Source organism: Myripristis murdjan, chromosome 23 (assembly GCF_902150065.1).
Source record: "Myripristis murdjan chromosome 23, fMyrMur1.1, whole genome shotgun sequence".
Taxonomy (NCBI): Eukaryota; Metazoa; Chordata; class Actinopteri; order Holocentriformes; family Holocentridae; genus Myripristis; species Myripristis murdjan.
In genome coordinates, this window is record NC_044002.1 from 7425943 (window position 1) to 7443908 (window position 17966).

Below are 17966 nucleotides of genomic sequence, written 5' to 3' on the forward strand. Positions count from 1 at the left end.
AAGTAAGCTAGTGCTTGCCACATAACGATGGAGTTAATACAGTTTAATGCACTGCTACCACATCAAGCGGCGTGATGACACCACCAGAAGTCCCGTCATCAGTTAATTTCCCCCTGCTATACTTTGGATGAGGGCATTCTCATTAGCGATACTTACCGATTAAATGAGCTTAGTACAATATCAGGCCTCTTTTAAATCATGCGGCCAGTCACGGCTTCACTAATACCTGCTGTTTAAGAGGTTTACATTGTGCACTGATAATAGAATCGTGAAGATGCCGATGACTGCTCATCACCAGCCATTGGTATTTCTAAAACATAATTACAGTACATTATATTAGATTTTAACATTTCAGTTCCGAAAACCAGGGCTGTTTTTAATTAATTGTGCCTGACAGATTTTACTACTGGCGGTCCCTTCTGCTCTTAATGCCGTTAAACCCTTCAGTTTGAGGGATTAAAATGCTTCAATTGCCACCAAAGGGGAAAAAAAAGGAATAAAAATAATACACGAAGATCACTTAATTTCCCATAAACTTTCTTCTAATATTCACCCCCCCCCCTTCTCTCTCATCATAGTGCAAGATGTTTAACGGCTGAGTCATCACATAAACTGAGCAAAGGACCAGAGGTCTTATAACATAGATGGGAGCTTGGGGAAACAATTCTGCTGGCGATACATTGAGCGTTAATGGACCTCGACGACTTGTGTTTCTACCGAGAGATTAGCAATCTCTTCTCGTTCGGAGAGGACAGCACAAGCACAGAAGAGCGTTGGAGGCAAAAGATGAAGCTACATATTGTGTGTCATTTACAGGACGCTGGACGAGGGGGAAATCCTGCACTGTAATACTATTAATCATGCAATTTGCAATGCATCTTGGATTTGTAGGCGCATTGGTGGTGTTATTTTGCCCGTGGAAGGCTGACCATAGATAAACATGTGGAGATATTTCCAGCAGCTGCAATAGCATTTGATAGCAGGGAAGTTTCAGCTTTCTAAAACATTAACCTTCAATGTCAGGTTTTGGTGTCTGCAAAGACTCGGAAGGTGAGAATTTCCTTCCCAGGGACGCTCTTTCACACCGATGTTCAAAAATCATACACAGAAAAATCCATCGCAGAAGAGGTGCAGATAGCCCACCAATTCCCCTCACTCAGAACACAATGCAGCCACAGGTTGTTGTTGTTGTTGTTGTTTTTTTCCAGTAAAGGGTGTGACCACATGACCCAGCTCAATCCTCACAAAATAGCTGCCCTGCCAGTTTATATGCCCATATGCCCACGTTTGACTGACAGCCTCAAATTCATGCTCCTTCTCTGGGGGCTTGATGAAGTGATGGGCGCAGCAATTCTTTACTTTGTACTGAGACACTGGAATCAGCTCATTTAAAGGATTTGTTCAAAATATCTGAATCTTTTTTTTCCTTTTGTTCAATGAAAGCAGTGCAGTGCTTTGAAAAACTTTAAATCTTGCATTGAAAAATCCCCAAAAGAAAATCAATCTTGCAGTCATTAGAGTTCCATGTACACCTTTATATACGCTATTTATTTATTTTTAATGTAATACTATGCACTGCTTTGTATTTTAGATTATGTGTTGCCCTGTAATGTAATGTACTTTTACTATGTTTATCTCTTCCTGCTCTGAATTGCCTGTCACCGACGACCCCTGCCGAGGGACTGCAGATGCAAATATGTGGTGCAATATATGTAATGTGCATTTTCTCTGGCAAATAAACAAATAAAAGGTGCATGCGACCAAATGTCAGGTTGCTATATAGAAAGTAGAAAGTAGAAGTAGAAAATATAAATTACAGTAAAATCAATTGCTGCCTTTTCTATTGCTACTTGTTTCCATATGCTGCTTGTGATGTGTTGTATTGTGCTGTGTTGCATGTGCGTGGCAGTATTTATAAAAGCTCAGTTATATTTTTATATTTATCCTGCTGTGGTTTACCAAATCAGCCATGTAACTTTCCAATACAACAAATCTCATGTAGAACCACATAGGATATGTCTGCACTTGTTTAAACCAATAAGTCCTACAACCCATAGGACCACATAGGCTGTTCGCTCCTACCGTCTGATGCGACCCACAGGGGCATTTCCCAAATTAGCGCCTCCTGCTGGTGGCAGGAGATATGGTGCACAGATGTGCACAGATGTGAAAACGGTTAGGCACCAAAAACACTTGGTTAAGGTTAGGGTAAGGTTGAGGTTAAGGTTAGAGGACCTTTGTCAGCATGGTGACAATAATAAACACAGAAACAAGCAAAACAAACCACCAATAAATGAACAACAGACTCGTATATGCAGGAATCAACCACCTGTCTCCGAGTTGGAAGTCGTGAACAGGGGTGACCCATCCACCGGCTGAAGCACCCTCCAACATGGATTTTGTCACTTGTTACACTATGGCATGTCGTCTCACTTCCTAATGCACAACATTATTGTTATTTACATGACCAGTAGAGGTCACTTAACCTTAAAATGTAGCTACAGGTTGCAATAAGCTGCTTGTGCAAACAACCTATAGGGTCGTTTCTTAGTGGAGGACAGTCTCATCACAGGGATGTACAGTGTGACCATTCGATTATACAGCCAACACATCTTCAAAGTGAGTCGGTGCTAAGAATATTGCACAATAACAATAAAGGTAATAAAATATAACTCTCTAAATGGAAGGAACCAATAATGAAATAACGATTGCTGACGTAAGCTGTGTCATCTACCCTGACTGCCACAGATTTCCACACCTCTTGACATCAGGCTGTGACTAACAAAGGTCATCCTCATCATGCACTGATTAGAGAAAAGGAGCAGCGCTGAAAAAAGCCACTGTGACACATAATGAAGGCTTCAGCGCTCAACAAAAGCTCCACAACATTGTTTTGGGCTGTGTTTGCACCGGGCAGCGCTCCAGTATTCTGGTATAATTAGTCCCTTTATAGCAGAGAGCAGAACTGGATGTAATTCATTTCTAATACTTAGCAGCGTTGTTCTGACAAAAATGCACTGGTGTAAATAAACACGTCCACATCACTTCACCGCTACGCTCATTAAGCCAAGGAAGGAGTGATAATTCAATCCCAGATACCTTGGAAATATGATAAGGTATTTAAATAAGATCCTCCCGTCAGGCTGTGGCTTAGAGGCTTTGCTCACGACTTATTTTTTCTCTGTTACAGGTGAGGGGAAAAGCTAAAATGACCTTTCTGTGACTTCACGCTGACCTTTATATGGAAACGCCCTGAGAGATGCTATCTGGATGTCATGCACGCTAGAATAAATTGTCCTGAAAAGGCCTTGCCATCTGCCACTGCCAGTTTGACCTGTGTGTCCTTGGTGCCCTTGGCAACTCTACTGCTAATTCAAACCATAAAAGCTGCAATAACCACACTCTGACTGAATGGAAGAGGACAGCGGGGTTTTACCAAACAAGCCCTGTCGCCATGCCAAGCGAATTAGTACTAATTTGCCCTGCCATGACATTCCCCTCAACGCTGGGCAAATAAATCACTCCTTGTGGGCTAATGACTCCTGCAGGGGACTGTGGTTAAGGCAGACATCAGCACCGTCACACTCTTATTGTCTTCTTCATCCGCGCTGATTAATGGGATGGTATCCATCCCCGGCGAAACGGCTCCGTGAAGCTTCTTTCTGTAGTAAGCAGAGGTGCGCTACTTTATCAACAGCTCTCCAAGAGTGACGTCGGCTTTTCAGCTCGCCCCTAATCCTCCATACCACTCGGTGTGACTGAAAGCATGTGATGAGAGCACGGTTTGCCCTCAAAACAGTGGACTAGCCGAGGCCTCTCAGAGGAAATCAAAGACTGGGGCAGGCAGCATGCTGTGCTTACTCCCAAGGGAATAAGAAGCTCAGACCCTATGAAAACAGGGGGCCTCTAAACCACCCTGAAATATTATTGTTTTTCTGTACTTAAAGTTAAACTCCCATATCATCATAAGTTTATTAAAACAGCTACGGGTGATGTAACTTCCATTCCTGGGCCTATTTTCTTGTTTGGGGGACCATTTCTCTCAGATAACTGGCCAAATATAGACAACAAGATGCCTCATTGAGATATTTCCAAGTTCGAAGCCGTAAGAGTTCCAGCTATCTAAAACATCAGTGGTAAATGTCAGGTTTTGATGTCAACCCCTTAAAATCAAAGAGTAGGGAGCTTCTCTCTGGATTCATCAGTTCACACGGGGAGAAATCCATCAAGAGGACAGGCAGACAGACCAATTTCTCAAATGAAAGAAGCCTCACCGGACCAGAGTGCAATGCAGCCACAAGACATGCTGTCTTTTCAGTAAATGATGTGGCCAAGATCAGACACACACCAAAGCTAACAAATAAGACATATGTGTAACTCTCTTTTCTTTTTCTCGCAGGAGGGGAAGCTCTCACGGTCAGTCATGTTTTCCGAGGCTTGTTGAAAGACATTGTCGGAAATGTCAGAAATCACAAGCTGAAGGAGAGGTAGACAACGCAGATTCAGGGAAAGGGTATATGCAACAATACAACACCTGAAAATCCTGATACGCATTGGACATTACAGATGATTGATGATATATTCCACTGTTGAGAGCAACTCAGGATGGATCCCTCCTTCATGCATAGCAGCATACACTCTATCACTCTGCATGTTCTGGGAGTGAGGTGTGAGATGGATGAATGTAGATTTTTCACTTGTGAGGCTGTGAGTTTGCCAGACTTCACTTGGTTGCATCTGTAATGCATTCAATTCACAACAGACCCACTTCTTCATTAGCTTGACAAATGTCTTCTGAATTGATGATTTCTCCATGCTAAACGTGTTACAACTTCAAGTGATGGCACTCAAATGATCTCTTAACATTATGGGGTTAGTAATACTTCAATCCTTGGCATGCTTGCTATCTGCACAGTTTTTTTTTTGGCCAAAATTGCTGGACCAACTGTAACTGAGATATGTTTTGCTCTTATCTCAGTATTTCACAACTGAAAGGTTGGCATTTCTGGCACCTGGCTTTCTAATTGGCCTTTTAGTACCAGCTCAACAGGGAATGCAAATCGGTCTTATAGAGAATAGAGGGGAGATTCAGATCCATCGTTCCTGACAGGGTGTTGCTTCCTTATCACAATGAGTTCCGCGGACAATAACAGGAAGACCAGTGATGTAAGAAGTTCTCACCCCGCTGTGACCCTACAAGCCAAGAGGGAGCTCTGAAACGGCACATCAATGCCCGTTCCCTCCCTTTGAGTGCATGATAAAGTCAGCAGCTCAGCTTTTAAGGCTTTATCTTAACAGTAGACCAGACTACCTTTTCATTAGCAATTACAGTGTTTCCTTGAAAGTGTCAGCGGCTGAGAAAGGACTGTGCCGGAGCCTAATGTTGTCTGGCTATGACAGCTCCTGGGTGAAACTATCATTATTTCTCCCTATGTCATTACAGCTGCAAAGTGCTGACTGGTTGAATTCATGCCACAACATGTGAGCAGTGGATCAGGCACTAGATTTCAGGCTGCTGTCATGTCAGAGTCACTGCCCCAGCAAAGGGCTTAGTTCAGATACGGTTGAAGAACGCTGACATTTCGCTAAGATTAAAGACTTCTCTCGCCTCCGTGATGTAAAGCCTGTTTATCTGTGCAACCGCTATGCTGGTGATGCCTTTTCCTATAATTACTGAATTCCACAAGACGAGCGGTGAGTGGGAAAAGAGTGGGCTGTCTTGTTTATTTGCCTTGCATAATCTTGGACTCGTTTCATTACTCCTTCCAATTCTGGGCTAGTTCTTCACCACCATACCAGAAGTTGCAGTTTAAGTTATGCACCAATATGCTCAACTCAACTTAAGAGGGATCAGTTCCAAAGGACCAGATGCAGCTAAGCATGAGGACACAAATGATGATCGATTATGGCTAATTATTTTGTCTTATTTCAAATTACATTCGACACTGGCAAGATTAATTCCTGTATACACTGGACCAATCAGGTAAAATGCGTTTATAATCACCTCTTGGCAGTGTTTGGAAAACCGATGCTGGCTTTACTTGATATAGACCACATCGCTGAGGTGTTTCCTTTCGCTATTTTTGACAGCATCCGTTTCATATGCAATGATTGTGCAATATTACATTCCTACACCAGATCTGGCTTTGGTCTGAATATAACCCTGGGAGTTTCATTTGCAATTCAAAAACAGACAGCCCTAACAAGAACTCACTGTAATATCCCTATGGGGACTTACAATGTGTCTTTGTTCTTCAAGTGTGAATAATGGTGCTTTATTTGATTTTATTTTTTTCTTAAATCACCTACGGTATCACCATGATATTCCTGCAGGGACATGCAGTTTTGCTGTAATAATCGTAGAGCATCTTTTCACAATTTATTACAGGGCTTCTATTGCCATCAGGGAGAAAATGAACGCTTTGCAGAGGAATATCAGGGTAAATAAAAGCGTGTCGCTAAAGTAAGTGAGAATTCATTTCGCAGGCATGTATATTGCCGTAATAAATATGAATGAGGTCTCCACAGGATGCACTAATATGTCGAGTCACGTGACCTGCAGTTACGCTATATTCATAATGCACTATTGTCACGGTAAATAACACTTGTGCATATGAATGAACAAAGTAGGTTGGATATATTATACTATTGTATTATAATGGCATTATATATCATTTGCCTGTATTCTATTTTCCAACAGGTAGGAAATACAACAAACAACTGTGTCCTGCGTTCATATTCCCTATAAGGACACCATCTAGCTCCATTGCACCTGTCCAATTCAAATACAAAAGTTGTTCCATATCTAGTAAAGTAGCTTTCCATGCTGAAATGGTTCACAAGGCACGGATTCTGTCCTTTACTTCAGAAAAACAGCAGAAAAAAACAGGCTACAACTGGATAATATTGCCGAGGACGTTACATAATATAGAAAGAAATAAACAAAACGCGCCGTGAGCGATTTACGCGTATTATTTCGGTGCATAAATGGTGGTGAATGAATAAATGTGCTATTACAAGACGCAGGAATAGTTCGACAGAGGCAACAAGCGCTCCATTCTGCGAGACACCAGCACCAAGCGGATGGACGTTTTTATTTAGAATAAGCCATTTATAGCCTGAGCCCATATTGCCTGGAAATAACGACTCGGGCAGAGAATGTGAGGGCAATCCAAGCCAGGCTCGAACACCTGGGGCTGCAGCGGGCTTGCCAGGTCCTCGCTGAAGTTTGCACAGCGTGAAATAACCCGTAATGAAAAGCGCAAAATGCAAAGCTTTGTGTGCGCCTTACCTCGATCCAGAGTGAGCGGTTGGACCACTGTCGCCATGACTGCTGCTGACTGGAGACTGGAGAGACTACAGGAGCTGCAGCATCACGGAGAGAGAGAGAGAGAGAGAGAGAGAGAGAGAGAGAGAGAGAGAGAGAGAGAGAGAGGCACGGAGGGAGGGAGTGGCTGGGAGGCAGAGAGGGGAGTTAATCTACCTCCATCCTCATATCTCATCACCTGGCACTGGATGCAGATAGGAGCCAGAGGTTTGCACAGGCGATGCAAATACACCCATCATTCACCCCCGTCAGTATTAAAATCCTCCTTTTATTCAGAAAACTAATGAAAATATCTGCTGCCGGTTGTTTAAGACATCATCTAACATTTTTTCCCCACGTGTTCCAGGATTTCAGGAAAGATTTGATCAGATGTTGTAGTCAATATGGAGATCAAGTGGAGAAAAAAACAAAACAAAACAAAACAAAAAACAGAAATGATACTAGATATATCGCATCATAGCAGATAAAGCAGATCAGGGAGGCATCCTGGATGAGTGTGCCCTCACTTACTATACACTGCAAAAAAAAAAAAAAGAAACTCCATTTTACCAAGTGATATTTGAATAGAACCGGAAAGGTCTTCATTGTCCATAAGTGGGAATTTGTTTTCTGTATCGGTTAAGAAATAATGATATCAAACAGCATATAAAAACATTCTATTAAAAAAAATGACATAAACTACATGGTCTCATATTCAGTCTTAAGATCTGGCTAATCTTAAATCAAGTGAAAAAAAATCTGACAGTGGGATGAAATGATTCCACTTGTGTCAAAATCTGACAACTCGTTTCTAGAATTTCCTGGAATCAAGTGTCATTTCCTTGATCCTTGTGGGCTGATCGGCCTTATTTTGCCTTGCTCCAACAACACATTTGGACTTGTACCCAGAGAAAATATTGACACAAGTGGAACTTCACTAGAAACAAGTGGGATTATCTCATTTGGGATTTTTGCCCCTACAAATTTAGTAAACAAAAATAGGTTGGGAGGCAATATTGGCTGCAGAATATATTAGGATTTAGTGAACTGCCCACGGGTTTGGAAGCTCACTGTCTTGAATATGTTTGTGCATGCATGTGTTAATGCACAAGCATCCATAATCCATTCTTTCATGCATTAAATTTCAGATCAATTGATTGCAACCACACTTGCCATTAAGGTTTATACCTACCCACCGAGCCATGCTGTGTGTTATCTCTGCGCTGGGTTGCAAGCACTGTTAAGTAGGCATGCGGCCTGATAAGGACTGAATGATGGTCATGAACCTTAGTCGAAGGGCTTATGGATTAATCCTCATGTTTATGGGTGCTACCACAGAATGGAGCCAAACCACTGAATCTCTCCTGTCACTGTAGATCTGGTGCCTAATGGTGCCTGATGCTGTGGCATATCTCATACACAGCCAGTCATTTCATTTGATAGAGGCAGTGCTGAACCAGAACATGTAGCAAATCCCTGATTAGGAGGGGGTGCTAAGGTACAATAACGGCTCGTATGGTTCGCAAACCATGACACGAGCATGACAAATACAAGCTGTAAACAAGAATCCCCACCTGAGGCGAGAACCGATATCTGGAGTTTCGGGTGCAAGATTATTCACAGCAAAATCCATAGTGTTTTACATGGAAACTAGAATCATTTGAATCCTATTTGTTTTGCATTATTTCTTTGCACTCGCTGTAGCCTATACTCATTTGGGAAACAATTACCTCACTTGTTCAGTCAAACTGCTACTATAGAATAAGTGGAATGTGGAAAGCCCTGCAGAGTGAAGTCAAACAAATGCATATTGCATTTACCTCCACTCACTTTGGTTAGATTGAAGTTTTCTACGAGGAAAAGGCCTAAAGCACGTTTCAGGGAACATGCTGTCTTCCTAATCTGCTCTGCCTTTGATCCAAAACTGCTATTAAACCTGCACACTTCTAATCAAGCAAAGCAGTCCATATGTGCTGCTGGATTCCTGCTGCAGCACAGTCCCACCCAGCTGCACACAGATGTAAACCGCTGGTAAGTGGTGGGCTGGAGGGGTGGATGGGACGGAGAGAGGGCTTAGAGAGCAGAGAGAAAGAGGGCACAAGGAGATTATGGGCCCCCATCCATATGGCCTGGAATACAGTTCTGCTTTTTTTAAGAGATGGGATTAGGCTGCGGTGCTCTTAAAGCCCTTTAACTGGGAGTGAATTGATTTCTCAAAGGCCTCCACTCGTGCTGCACGCCCATGTAGGCAAGACAAACACAAACAAATGTATATGTTGGTCTCTGTGGTTGAAAGTAGCTCATAAGATTAGTCAGTGCTGGAGCTCCATTTGCACTCAGTGATTCCCATTAGGAAGTGTGTGAGACGAATCAACAGGTACAGTCATTAAACCTTTAATATGCTGCATCCAGTTGATTGCTACTATGGGATGCTGTCAACTCTTAAGCGAATATGTGTGTGTCATATCCATGCAATAATTACTCATCTTGTACTTATTAAAAAGGAACACGGGTTAATATATTTTGATGAGACAACCCTCTAATCTCTTTGCGGCAATGTCAGTGTTCTCTATGGCGTGTCACATTCTGGAGGCCCTGAGAAGATTGAAAAACACACCGGCGACCTGATGGACTGAAGAATCCTATGTGTTATGGTTTTTTTCGCACATGTGACAGGCTGTTTTCCCTCAGCAGCACCGTCACTGGCTGTCGTGCTCCATCAGGCAGCTGCTGGCAGATAACGGAGCGGATCGTCCTGTAAACATGTAGGCGGTACACTGGCAGACATTTTTCAATTTTTAGTTATTCCCTAACAAGGCGAGCTGACATTCAAAGGCGGTTTTCTTTACAGAGGCAGCCCGGCGGGAGGAGTTGCAGGGTGATATTTGCAGGCGTTTTTTTTGGAGGATGAGGATCTCCACTGGAGTGGCTTGGGCTTTACCTGCCTGGCTCAAAGGCAGCTCAGCAGTGGATGTTGAAAAAGAGGGAGCTTTTACATTCATAAGAACCACTCAGATGTTGCCATGGGATTCAAACCCCAAACACAAGGCGATTAACGCCCCCTTCAGGGAAATAGCACCCATGTCCTTTTCTTAATAGAAATGCCCTCTATTCATAATATGTTGTATTAAAGTACCGATGATTTTCCAGATAAGTTAGTCATGCTACATCAACCAGCTACTGTTCAATTCATTTGAGAAGAAACCAAATTGGAATTTAAAGTTCATCATACTAGAAATGTAATTAGGTAGAGTGGTGGTTTTTTTTTTTTAAATTTACTATATTTCTTTTTTATTCATATAATTTCGAGTAACAATTATTTCCCTGAGAGTGATGTGCATGGGGATCAATTCATGTTTGCAAGAGGAATACATTAACATTTATGGGTATTTACCTGGTTAAACAGTCATGGTGCAAATGAAAAGAAAACTTGACTTTGTTTTTGATTTTATTTTCTTGTCGCACCCACTCCTGTGTATTAAAATATGAAAACTCCAATTAAAACAAAACAAACAACCAAAAAGAGACTCTGAAGAAGACTGTTTAGTTGCCTTGCAATAAACTGTACTCTTTCATTTAAATATGGAGTGTCTTTGTTTTTTTTTTTTTGTTTTGTTTTTTTTCCATGGTTACCTGCATCACCTACAGATTAATATCAAGCAAGACTTCCAGGATTTTGCCCTAAAAAGAAAAAAGAAAATCACATTATATATTACATATTAGATTGCATACACAGAATAAATAAAACAACTAGGGACATCTTCCTTATGCTGAGATGCAGCCAGGGCTGTGAGATATGGACAAAATCAGATAGCACAATATTTTTGACTGATTATCAGGATATCGATATTATGACGATACCACAGGGTTGACTGTGGGTGCTTTCAAAAAGGTATTACATATTACACAGGACATTTTTGATAAACAATCATCAACAATTTGGATATGATGGTCAAGCAGGTGGAGGAAATGAACAAAACAGCCACACCAGTCAGAAAATTGCATTCCTGTATTGTAATCCATGTAATTGAAAACACTCATATCATGATGTTATAATATCCAAAAACCCAAATGATATCTAGACCTATATTACAATATCAACCTAATATTAATATATTGTCCAGCTCTAGCTGCAGCCCCTTTGGCATAACCCACATCTCAGTTATCCCAAAGTTTAAAAAAATATGTCTGTGACTCATCTGTTTCTCTTTATCCACATCTCCTCCTTTGTGATTTAATAAATTATACATGGATTTAATAAGGCAACTCAATAAGAGATACTGGGTTTTACATGGGTTCACCTAATCAGTGTACTTCATGAGGAGTATAAGTATCCCTATAATGTTTTGTGCATTCAGCGTAGCTTCAATAATGCATGATCATTGAAAAGAAAATTCACTCAGCTGTTGGTAATAAGCTGTAATGATGTAACACAGAGTTGGCTGAAATCACTCACAAGCCACACTACCTACCGCTGTGCTGAAAACACACCCAGAATGCAAGACCATATGATTATCTTTCAACTAATTTGATTATAAATCCATACTCAGGCCAGCCTACTGAAAACAGCGCTTAGAGATTAATCATTTGTAGATAAACGCTGATAATTGTGCTTCAAAAGTGTTTCTGAAGGGCAGCTGACTGATTTCTGCTTCAAAGGACTCACACTCATCATGTCGAGGCGAGATGGAGGGACCGTAATGAGCCAGCCTAAACTCCAGTTAAGGCCTGATTGGCCTCTGCTTGCAGCCATTAGTTAGTGCCCTGCGCACGTCTCTGCCCACTGCCAGAGAGTATAAAAATGATACATATTCTGCCAATAGCATCTGCAGTACTATGGGCAGAGTTATGGCAGTGTGTGTGGGAGGGGGGGCAGTGATTTGCCCAGACCTTTGTGCTGGACAAATTACAGCATGGGAGGAGGGGGGGCATCCTTTCACTGTCAAGGTTTTGATTTGAGTCAGATGATATTGTACTTGGAAACAGATTGGCGCTTACATCTTCTCTTTTATATGGAACGGAATGCAGATGAGGCTGAGGTAAAAGATGAGAGCAGTTTCATCATGTCCAGCGGAGTGTGCAGCCGCACCGGAAAAGCCATGGGATACATTTACAGGACCTTGATCAATACTTCAAAACTTGGAATATCTGCAGGACAAAAAAAAAAAAAAAAACATTGAAGGGAAAAAGCATCCATAAGTATTCTTTTTTATGACTAACACTTTTTAAGCGATCTTGTTTCCTGTTTATTCCCCCTGCCAACCACCTTAAATGTGACCAAAATACAAAGTTCCAGGTGTCCATTTCCATAAAAATCCACAAGGTGCTTGGTGAGTAAAGTCTCAGCGATGAAATCTTGCACAAAGACACACACACACACACACACACACACACACACACACACCTTGAATTTGGAATGACTGACTTTAAAACTGAGCTCAGTCGCATGCAGAAAGTCTTTACAAGAGAGTGACACACACATGATCCTTGCAGAAAAGTCTGATGCATTTATAAATAGACTAGATGGCTGGACATGTCAGATGCATGCAACCAGTGGATACCAGTGTTCACTGCAGACAGAGGTCATGTTCGGGGGGGGTCACGTGGATTATGGGTAATCATCAGGTGGCGAAAACAATGCCTGCCATCGTCGCCTGAAAGGACAGCCGTCAATAAAAGAGAGCTACTGCCGGTGCAGAGTGACAGGATTGCACAAGCTGCTGTGGCTGCTGCTGCAGGCGCGGGCTGCTCAAGGTTTTTCTGTGGCCCCGTTCACACCTGCCATTAACATGCATCTTGGGCGATACAAGTGGACAGCTCTAGGTCTGTCCATTCACACCTGGCATTAGAGTGCGTCTCTCCACGGGTCTCGTCTGCCCACTTGTGACTGGATCTCACTTCCACTCTCTATAAGCAAATAGCACATACCATTTCCATTTGCAAAGACCAAATGTGTTGGTTTTTGAGTCAAGGCAACAGACATTTAACAAAAGGAAGCATCCTTGCTCACTATAGCCTCAATTTAATGTGTGCAAGCTATTAATGTATTAATTTCTTATACCAAATTTTGTTTCCATACAAAATTTGAAGCACTCTTAAAGAAATACAAATCATACAATAACCCAACTGCAATTCTTTGATTTCCATCCCACTTTGTTGTAATGCACAACAGGGTTTTTTAAACTGCTGTGTAAATAAAAAATATTATTTTGAACTGGTTTGAGAAGGTCATGCTGCCCGCTGCGGTGGATTAATGAACTTGGACCTGGAGTTGAATTTGAATGTTTGAATGTGCATGCAGTGATGTGTGTCTGAAATTACAGAGGAAGTAAAAAAAAAAAAAAAAAAAAAAAAAAAAAATCCAGAGGAAGCTTTGGTGAAACACGCGTCAGGTAGACAGTGATTTTATTCATTAAAGAGCTGCTTTGTAGCCTACCTGCAGTTGACTTTGCATATGGCAAAGTCAGCTGTCAGTTCAGCTGCGCTTGGCAGAATCAGGCCACAGATTTTTGTTTTCTATTGAGAACTGGCAGTTTTAAAGCATGGGGTGTTGGGCTGGGGCAGCACGTGGGGCATGTGTGTGTTCATACGTCCAATGTGGCCTGAGCGATCAGATCTGCAGATGCATTGAGGTTGCACTGATTGCATTCACACTTTCTGGGCTGTCCACTTGAGAGCGGATCACCTGAGACACATGTTAATGCCAGGTGTAAACAGGGCCTCTGACAGGCCCGTCAGAAGGAGCAGGGAGTGACTCAGCTCATGCAATGAGGAGAGGAAGAAATGTAGTCATCTCATAAATACCCTGAAACAACACATTCACATCATCATGTTAAAGAAGTATCTGCAGGATGTCACTCTGTTGACCCCAGGGGTTTAAGGTTACTCGTAAACAAAAATTTGAGAAGGAGGGTAGGTCTAAGAGGGCCAGACCAAGTCCTGAAGAGATTGTCCCTTGTTTGGCATCCTGAAAGACTTACCTCAAGCTGAATACTTCTGAAATTGTTGTGGGTAAAAGTGAAAAAATAAAAACAAAAACAGAGATGACATTTCAAGTTAAAGCTACAGAAATGTTCAAAGCCTATATGTAGACCATCAGTCAAGCACCCACTGATTTCAGGGAAGAGAGGCTGCTTTGTAAGGGAGAGTTCACAGCTCGTGTGTTGTGTAACAGTGCTGCTGAGATGAACTCGTCTCCACGCTCCTCCTGGATCAACCACATCCAGTTCATAGTTCGCATTCCTTGAGGCGGCGGTGAGGAGGTTTTGTGTTGAAACTCTCTCCCCTGACGCCGGCCTCTGATGACGTCTCCTGCACGAGCCGGACCTCAGTAAGCAGCGGGTCGCTCACCTGCGGGAAAACCCGGAATAAGTTCGACTTCCACGCGCAGCCTTCAAGTTTTCACGTCGGGGCACCGCGGCCATGCACTGCCAAGTCAAAGTCATCCTGCGCCTGAGTCACCTCGCGTCCGTCCAGCGCAGGAGGATACCCGGGAGGAAATTATGGACCCTTGCCTCGCAACGTGACATGAGAGCGGGCTGTGTTGCGTCCGCACGCGCCTTCAGCAAACACTTGGCCTCGCAGTGCAGCAGGGGCTGTGCGTCCGACGCGGCGTACGGGCGAGCCTTCGCCTCAGCCAGGGATAACCCCGAGCACTTCTGGGCTCAAGTGGGACGCGATATTAACTGGTTTGAGCCGTGGACTAAAACTCTGCATGTTGAGGATCCAGTTTACCCCGACTGGTGAGTTTCAGTGTCACAGAAGGATCAAAACACGACAAACTGACTGGGGTTCAGTAGCGCTGCACCCACTCCTTATAGCGCACTTGTAGACACTAATAAAAGTGAAAGTATCTAAATCATCTGCCCGCGACTGCCATCTATCTCATTTTGGAAAAAAATAAATAAATAATTGGAAGTCTGAAAGTTTGTGGGTGTGAGACAAAAACAAACAAGTGTTTGAGAAATGAATGGGTGGGTTTTTAAAGTGATACACACACAGATTTGCCAGACCGGAGCTCTCAGTCCTGCATCAACGTCTAACATCTTGTTTGTTAAAAATGTCTAATCTGCCCAGTTTTCCCCTAATAAAAGCCTCTATACACTGAGAACAACTAACTAACTACCTAAATAAAATAACAGTCCTACTCTCACTGAGACATCACATCCAGAGACTTTACAGTGACTCAAGATTTTGGTAGGGAAATTTAATATTGAGAGAGGCTACTGCAAAACAAACAAACAAACAAACAAACAAACAAAAAAACAACATACAAGCAAAAAAACAAAACAAAACAAAAAACTGCCAGTGGGATGAGGTAATCCCATTTGTTTTCAAATGTGAAAACTAGTTTCCAAAGTTTTCTTGAATTGAACTTCATTGCCTTGCTGCTTGTTGGTTCCCAGAAAATCCCTCAAAACAAGTGAAACTGCACTGGAAATAAATGGGATTGTCTCTTCCTACTGACAGATCTTTACTTGTTTCAAGAAAAAACAAGCACCTAATATGAAAACACCCTAAATGACTTGATAAGATGGAGATTTTTGTACTATGCCAGTTTGGAGCATTTCCCTACCTGTACCTTGAATTTCCCCTCCAAAACATTGGAAAGTTCTTGCGACTGATGTGGCAGTGAGTGTGAGAAAGCCTTCTGAAAAGACAGGCTGCTGATATTGACAGAAGCTGCTGGTGGGTTTATGACAGAGTTGTTTTTTTGTGGGAGAATTTACAATATGTGTCCTTATGACTGATGGTTTTTGGATGGCTATTAAAATGCATGACAGTCCTCCCACACCCACCTACTTTAGTGAAGGGAGAGGGATGCAGTTAAATCGCCACCATCTTTGCCTGGTGGGAATGGCTTAGCTTCCCCGAGTCTGCTGCAGTTACCTTAAAATGAAGGACACGGGCATGATGTCTCGCTGACTTCCAAAACAGCAAGATCCCAGACACCATCTGCTCAACCTGCTCGCTGCTCTTTACCCATATGCAGAGCCCCAGAATGAGCTCAAACTGTCGCCTTCTCCAGTGCAGTGGTTGGCTGGGTGTTGCTGGCCAAAGCAGGTGCATATGTTTTTCTCCCGAGTAGGCTTCATCAGCTTGTGTTCCTTTGCAAATAAAAATGAAACTTCCCTCTGCAAAAATACATGTCTGGCTTACATCCAAATTTGTTTTGAGATATCTTTTAAAAGGTTTAAAAAAAAAGACATGATGACATGTACAAAGTCTTGGATGCCAGAAATATATTTCAGTCATTCTAATGTGAGTGTCATATTCATGTACAAATATATCATCAGGCCAATTCTGAACATTTATAAAAAATAGATATGGATATAGATAGATAGACGTTCATATATACATATAGGGATATGTGATTTTTTTTATGTTAGACTCTAAATACTGCCCCTGTAACTACTATAACAATGATGATGATAACAATGATGATGGTTGCCTTGAACAGGTTTGTAGGGGGGAAGCTGAACATGTGCCACAATGCAGTGGATCGTCATGTGGAAGGCGGCCGCGGAGAGCAACCTGCCATCATTTACGACAGCCCTGTGACCGGAACAAAGCAGATCATCACGTTTAGGGAGCTCCAAGACCAGGTCACCTGTGCTCTCAAAGACTATGTGCACACTGCAGCTTAAAGTGCTCCTTTTCTGTTTTTTTTTTTTTAATCTAAATTTTACCAGGCATTTTGCAGCTCTGGGTGTAGCAGCCCATTACTATGCATCATTATGGAGTTGGCACAGATGTGATGTCTTCTGTTATTGTTAATCTGCACATACACGCCTTTTTGAAATTGCCAGTCAGATTATAATGATTGTGATTCGTTACTCTGTGCAGCATCATTTACAGCAGCATTTGTTCAGGTCTCCAGACTAGCTCAAGTCTTGGTGAAGCACGGGGTGCGGAAAGGAGATCTGGTGGTCATCTACATGCCCATGGTGCCCCAGGCCATGTTCACCATGCTGGCGTGCGCTCGGATTGGTGCGCCACACAGCCTCATCTTTGGTGGCTTCGCCTCTAAGGAGCTTTCCGTTCGCATCAGCCATGCCAAGGTTAGAAAAGAAAATTATTCGCTGGGTGTCTATGCTTGATGGTTTTTGATTGCTTGACACTGCGGCTATGTGATGTTCTTTATTAATTAGGTTTCTCTTGTCAATGGCGTGGCCTAGCTAGAAAAGTACTGATGGCACACTGATGTGATATCCCTTTGTTCTCTTTGTATGCTAAGAAGAATGAAGGGTGATAACATGTCAGGAGGTAATAACAATTTCCCATAATTTTCTCACACCACTGGTTTTGTGTGCCGCTCATCTTGCGAGATATCTAAAACCGCTGAGAGCAAGAGGTGCCTGAGGCCTCTTTGTTTCCGTTATTAAGTTCAGCATGGATCAGTAACACAGTGAAAGGCCCATTGCTTGGCTTTTTCATCTTATCACCAGCAATCACAAGCTCATGAATAATCATGCCAGATCCACTAACACTGTTTTAGAGGGCAGATATAGAGGTAATGGACAGCTCTCAGGGTTTTTAGATATTGATGACCTTGAGGGATGTATTTCTATGATGTATTTCTATCTATCTATCTATCCTCATTTGTTTTAGTGGAAAAGTCTGTCAGCATTTTTAAAGCAGTTAAAATAATCCAGATCAC

The 17966-nt window shown here is 42.3% G+C and overlaps 2 protein-coding genes and 1 long non-coding RNA gene across 3 annotated transcripts in view; 1 reads left to right on the top strand and 2 right to left on the bottom strand.

The window, feature by feature from the left end:
• Positions 1-7345, bottom strand: part of lin7a (lin-7 homolog A (C. elegans)) — a 36785-nt gene extending 29440 nt beyond the window's left edge. The window contains exon 1 of the mRNA XM_030046087.1: positions 7292-7345. Within this exon, the coding sequence (XP_029901947.1) occupies positions 7292-7328 (37 nt within the window). The 5' untranslated portion in view covers positions 7329-7345. The remainder of the gene's footprint in view (positions 1-7291) is intronic.
• Positions 7346-10902: 3557 nt separating this feature from the next.
• LOC115355084 (uncharacterized) lies at positions 10903-14471 on the bottom strand. The gene is made up of 4 exons (XR_003927845.1): positions 14287-14471; positions 12868-12960; positions 12305-12454; positions 10903-10987 (listed from the first exon to the last, which is right to left on the bottom strand). It is a non-coding gene; the product is annotated as an uncharacterized LOC115355084 (long non-coding RNA).
• Positions 14472-14578: 107 nt separating this feature from the next.
• Positions 14579-17966, top strand: part of acss3 (acyl-CoA synthetase short chain family member 3) — a 41109-nt gene continuing 37721 nt past the window's right edge. Inside the window, exons 1-3 of the mRNA XM_030045738.1 lie at positions 14579-15048; positions 16767-16911; positions 17179-17367. Of these exons, the coding sequence (XP_029901598.1) occupies positions 14729-15048; positions 16767-16911; positions 17179-17367 (654 nt within the window). The 5' untranslated portion in view covers positions 14579-14728. The remainder of the gene's footprint in view (positions 15049-16766; positions 16912-17178; positions 17368-17966) is intronic.